Source organism: Egretta garzetta, unplaced genomic scaffold (genome assembly GCF_000687185.1).
Source record: "Egretta garzetta isolate BGI_Z169 unplaced genomic scaffold, ASM68718v1 scaffold107, whole genome shotgun sequence".
Taxonomy (NCBI): domain Eukaryota; kingdom Metazoa; phylum Chordata; class Aves; order Pelecaniformes; family Ardeidae; genus Egretta; species Egretta garzetta.
Window position 1 is genome coordinate 434,907 of NW_009260399.1, and position 6,000 is coordinate 440,906.

General features: G+C 48.3%; 1 protein-coding gene across 1 annotated transcript in view; it reads left to right on the plus strand.

Moving 5' to 3' along the window:
* The window catches only part of FGFR3 (fibroblast growth factor receptor 3), a 43,713-nt gene that overhangs the window by 29,938 nt on the left and 7,775 nt on the right, over positions 1-6,000 (plus strand). Inside the window, exons 7-8 of the mRNA XM_009643218.2 lie at positions 2,329-2,473; positions 5,149-5,336. Of these exons, the coding sequence (XP_009641513.1) occupies positions 2,329-2,473; positions 5,149-5,336 (333 nt within the window). The remainder of the gene's footprint in view (positions 1-2,328; positions 2,474-5,148; positions 5,337-6,000) is intronic.

Consider the following 6,000-nt stretch of genomic DNA (forward strand, 5'->3'; position numbering starts at 1 on the left):
TGTTCTGCATTGAAACGTGCCCGGTTTAATTACAAACAAGGCAGCAACAGCAGGCAGGCACGTTTCCCCACTAGTCGGGACAGACAAACTTGCCAGCACGTAAGCCTTAGCGATGAGATCAGGTCAAAACTGGTGGTGTTTGTCACCAGGCATGGACACCGGGGCTCCTCTCTGATGCCACCTCTGGGTTCTGTTCCCAATAACCCGTCAGATGTGGCAGCCCTGTTGATTTGAATGGGCTGCAAGTCATATTGGCAGGATCAGGCCTTGAAATCGAAGGCACCAGGACTGGGCTGGAGAGCATAAGACCAAAAATGAGAAGACCAATTGTTGTTATTTTCATTTTCAGAACTGAAGCTGATATTTTTTCTAGACTTTCCCTAGGCTACTTCTGAGGCCACCCAAAACAGTTGTGCATTTTCAACCAAAATAAAAACAACTGTTTAGGGAAAAAACTGATGTGCTGTTGTGGCAGCGTGGAAGAAGAGAAGTAAAACCCTTGCTTAAGAGTCTGAAGTTTGTTTGATTTATATGCACCACTTTATTTAGTAAAGAAGAGGCTCCTATAAGCAGTGGAAAAAATTACAGCTAATTTCTGAAAGGCAAAGTCAGCAGCTAGTTTCAGACCGCCACTGCTTATATTTTGCTTCCAAATGCTATTTTGGAATCTGATAATTGAAACAGTATTTGCTGAGCCGGGTTGCAAACACAAATCTCAGCTTAAGCCCTTTCTCTGGTGCTCCTGTCTGCAGAGTTGTTAAGAAACTGTAGGGCCTTTGCCTGCTGTCAGATGGAGAAGTGGGAAATTGGCCTGTTCTAAAAAAGAAATCACGTGTGCCACTACGGATGGGAAGGGAGTTCATTTGCACATGGTTTGGGGGCCAAATGCAACCTCTCATCTTCGCCCAGGACTCCTGGGTCAGGTCTCTCACCGCAGGGTGAGCCGGGGATATTGCCACAGCCAAAAAGAAAATAGCTGTGAATGGTCGATCCTAGGTAATGTAGGTGCGATGGAGGTGTTGTTTGGTTTACTGAAGTTCAGGTTTCTGTCTATTCCTGCAGTCTTGGATCAGTAAAAACGCTGAAGCCGATGCTAACCTAAATCTGTTCAATGTGACAGAACAAGATGAAGGAGAATATCTGTGTAGAGCCAACAATTTCGTAGGCATAGCCGAAAAACCATTTTGGCTCCACATTCGCAAACCAAAACCAGGTAAACCACAGACTCTGTCCCAAGGCCCTGGCAACTGCAAGAATGAGCTATAACATTTTTAAGAAGCTAGTGATTAAAATTACTATTCATTTTGTATTATACCCTGTCAACTGACACTGAATGGCTTTATCTTATTTTCTTGCTAATTTTTTTTTTTTTTTTTACAAGAATGTAACGCCTATACAGCAATTGCCATGGAAAAATTCCCACAATAAAATGACTGTCAAATTTTGCTATCAACTCTTCACGCTTTTATTCCTTTCCCTTCCTTACAATTGAGTGCTGATAACAGAATTGCATGTTAATGACCTGTGACGTTCAAAGCTCTGGAAAACCAAGCTGTTTCAAGATTTTCACCCGTAAAACTGATCGAATTGGTACACAGATTTCTGTCCTTCGGAGAAGTAATGGCGAAATATATATCAACATTGGCTCCTGAAAGCAGACTTGTTAGAGAGCAGCGGCAGTCTCCGGGGCTCTGGGGTTTGACTCCGGCCTGGAGGGTTTGGCTGTTGTGTTGCTCGGTGCCACTGCAGGGAAGTTCCTTACAGGAGCCGCCTTGTAACCGGCCAGAGTTACATTACAGCATCGAGGGCTGTATAATGAATATATGGCTTTGAGATGCCCATGCTGAAAAAATTCTAAAAAAATTCAAAAATTCTCTATTTTCCGATGAACTAGTGAATCAAAATGTTGGTATGTTCCTCTGATCAGCACTTGAGTCTTTCTCCACTACATCTCCCCTCCTTTCTCCTTTCTTTCTGTCTTCTCCTCTTTTACTGTCTTTCCTTCCTCCCACCCCCTGTACTCACCCTACTAACCCAAAGTCAGTCATATTGTGGGGGCAATTTTTCATTTGGATGCTTTTGCTTGCATGCTTCTTTAGTGGGACAGAGTAAGAACCTGGTGAAGGGAACTTTTTTTTGCTTTTGACTACAGGTTGCAGAAGGGAATGAATAAATAAATGTGGAAGGTGGGCCATTGAAAAAAAAAACCAGAACAGCCCACCTTAATCTGCTTTTGAAATTTGCCTGTGGTGTCCTCACACTTGCTGGGAATGTGGCTTGTTCTCTGTTTTCCCTCTTTCTATACGTGTGTGTTTTTTTTCCCCATAGACGGCAGGTGTTAACACAACGGATAAGGAGCTAGAGATTCTGTACTTGCGAAATGTTACTTTTGAGGATGCTGGGGAATATACTTGTCTCGCAGGGAATTCTATTGGGTTCTCACATCACTCTGCTTGGCTGACGGTGCTACCAGGTATTTCCTTCTGTGCTGCCCTCTCTTTCCCAAAAAAAAACTTGATGTTTTGCTTTAGAAATGCCAAGTTCCTGCAGACCGCCCCGTGCTTGGAAGAGGGCGCGTTATCCAGGGAGGGCTCTCCTCTGGAGTTTGCTGTGTGGGTGGTAAATCCGCCCAGCCAAAGACCTCTGTTGCATATTCACAGCTGACACTCTTTGCATTGCGTCTCAAGATTGAAATTATTTTTGCAGTAATGATACAGAATGCCCAGTATCTTTTTTTTTGATCTGGATAACAAGGAAGTGTCCACAGCCTCTTTTTTTAGGAGACTTGTTAAGTGCTAAAATCAGGAGCTTTGTCTTTTTACACTGCCAGTGGGTGAAAGAAACCACCCCATCGGATGATCCAGGGCATCTAAATTGGACAAGGACTGTGGATCATTTTATGAAGGAACCTTTCTGTCTAACCTCATATCTTAACCTAAAATTAGATGCATAAGTGGTTGGTGTGAGTACACCCTTCCCTGCCTGTAGCATTATTTCCGCTTCACGGATGAACAGGCCGAGATAGGGATCTCAAACAGAAGGTTCAGGAGAGTCATCTGGAGAGAGAGCCCAGGAGTCTGGCTCCCAGGGGCATTGCACACGGCCTGCTCCAGCTGGGATCGATGAAAGCTGCAGTGAGCTTGAAACCTGAGGCCAGAGTGACCTCAATTTTGTGGTCCTTTCATGTGCAAAGCTCTCATTGACAATGAAGCCAGCGAAGAATATGCAACAGGAGGGGTCTGCGCTCCCAACGAGGGGGACAAGGCTGTGCTGTCCCTTCACCTGCAGAATCTGCCTCTGGCTACGGGGGAGGCACAAGCATGCTCCAGGAAAGCACCAGCAATATTCATATGGAATCTCGTAGGTGCTGTGCCTTGCAGATGGTGCAAGAACAGACATGGAGTATGTTCAACAGACCCTTATTGAAAGGGCACCCAAAATCCTATATGTCCCACTTTGGCTCACCCAGTCGTAGACCACATTTGGGTCCATCTTGCAACACATCCATCTCAGGATGCGTTTAGGAACTGGAAACTTTGGCATTTCTAATCCTGACTTCATCTGTGCGGGTGATTTGGATGCAATCACTGGTACTGGGGCTCAAGAGGGTTTCCTCCATGCCCAACCCTGCTGCCAGTGGGATCTGCTGGTCTCTTCTCTGTTTATTTGCCAGCTCTAAAATAGCTGATCTGATCCTGTTTCTGCTTCTGTCATCCGCTGGATGAGAGATCGTTTCCTTTGGTTAGAAGACTGATGTTGTTATTTTGAGAATCTCCTGACACTGTCTCATACAACTGTTAACGCTGTTTTTACAATGTATGAACTCACTCCTCGTATTTAAAACCCACCAAAAAACTGAAGTGGAACTTCATACTGAAGTCAGATGCAGTGAAGAGCAGCCATCCGTGCAGCAGCAGGCCCCGAAGCGCTACCCACAGAGAAGGTGCAGGATGCAGCCCGTTTGGGGAACCTCTGCTCGCAACCCCCCTGTCCACGCTCGGGGAGGAGAGACGTGGAGCAGAGGGTGTGAGCCCAGGCAGCAGAGCTGTGGCACCGACCGTAGTGCCTGATCCCGGGAGATCTGGTAACCCTTCCCCGCAGGAGGAGATGGCCGCCCGGCAGGGTCAGGCCCTGCACAGTCAACACGCAGGCTGGTGCAGCCCCCAGTGTCACCAACAGCCCTTTCTCCGTGTCTCACTGGACACAGCCACTGAAGACCTGATTCAGAGCCTGCTGCTGCCAGGGGCAAAGCTCCCGTTGCTTGCTGAAGATGCTGCTTTGGGGCAACAGTGATGTACCCGAGCCTTTAGCGAGCTAACCCCACCAGCATGACTTCATTATGAAGTTTCCTGCTGCTGACTGTTCCTCTGACGCCAGCACAGCTGTGGGGGACAGAAAACCAGTCCCACCCTGGCTCCTTCCAATGGTCTATGTGCCTGTCCTGAAAGGAACAAGGAGAGAAACACAACTGAGCTTTGCCGGTCCCAAAAAAGTCTTGCTAGCAGGTAGCCACTGCTGATGAGCTCGTGCCATCACCCTCCTGGCTCAGCCACCTCTCTGGGCCAGACCCTCCAGCCTCTTCCCAGCAGAACTAAGTTTTCATGAAATAATTAGGCAGATTGCGCTTATGAGGCTTTTTCCCCATGTGATGCCTTACCCGTGGGTGCCCTTCAAGCCCCTTGGTCCTTCAGGGCAGGCACTGGTCCCGTGGAACTCTTTTGCTGGAGAAGCCAAATCAGCAAAGTGCAGCAAACCCCAGTCCTGCAGCCTTTGCACATCCAAGGCATCCAGCTACGTGGTGTGGATGTGCGGGGAAAGCAAGATCTGGGGCAGAGGGACATCACAGACATGGGAAGATGCCTTTAGCCTAGAGCAGTGGTTTTCAACCTGTGGGCTGAAGGCTCTTAGAAACGCCAGGGTTGCATCAAGGGCAGTAAAATTACCCCCCCAAAAAGGCAAACTGAACTAGTGTTTCAGCTACAGCCGCAGGTGGAAAACCGCTGGCCTAGGAGAGTCCCCTTGCTGAAGTCGCTCAGAAAATTGGCGCAGATGAGCAAGTCCTCCCCAAATTCCTCGTGCTGCACGTGTGTAGCTGCATGTGGGCGGCTGCCCGCCCCATCCTGACTTCCATCTCTTGTCACCCCGCAGCGGAGGAGCTCATGGAAATGGATGATTCGGGCTCAGTGTACGCTGGCATTCTCAGTTACGGCACTGGCTTTGTTCTCTTCATCCTCGTGCTGGTTATTGTGATTATCTGCAGGATGAAAATGCCAAACAAAAAAGCCATGAACACCCCCACTGTACAGAAAGTCTCCAAATTTCCACTCAAGAGACAGGTAACAGAAAGTAGATACAAGATTCCTATTCCCCCCTATGGTCATCCCTCTTTCTCCCCACCCCCCCCTTGAAATTTTCTCTCTAGGTGAGAAGCTCTACCAGAAAAACATTGTCCGAGAGGGACGTAAGTTGGCTGCGGTTTAGGAGTTTAACCCCTTCTATTCATGTGTTCCTGTTCCAGCAGAGCAGTAGCTGGTGGCAGCTGACTCTGGTTCATGAGCATCTCCCAAGCAGCTGCATTTCTGTCACCCGTGTCCAAGAGGGGCTGGCAGGGCAGCCGTGGTTGCCACAGAAGGCACATCTTGCAGGGGAACAGTTTAGTCCAGGCTCCCTGGTGGAGTGGGGATTTGGGGAGCAAGAGCACATTAAGTTATGCTCGGTCCGGCTTTCACAGAGGTCACTAGGGACTTGAAGCAGTTCTCGTGGAGGTGGAAGACGCTCCTCTTTCTCCATGCAGTTAGAGACGCTCTGCCACCTAATTGCAGAGGGGCAGGAGCAAAAGGCACCGTGTACAACCACGTAGCCAGAACAGGAGAAGTCACTCCATAGCCTGTACGTGCTATGGAGATGCACGCAGAGCAAGTGAATGGATTATGTCTCCTGCCTCCTACGTGTCCCTCCGTTCCACTGCCTAAAAACCTGACCACAAGTGCCTACATCAGT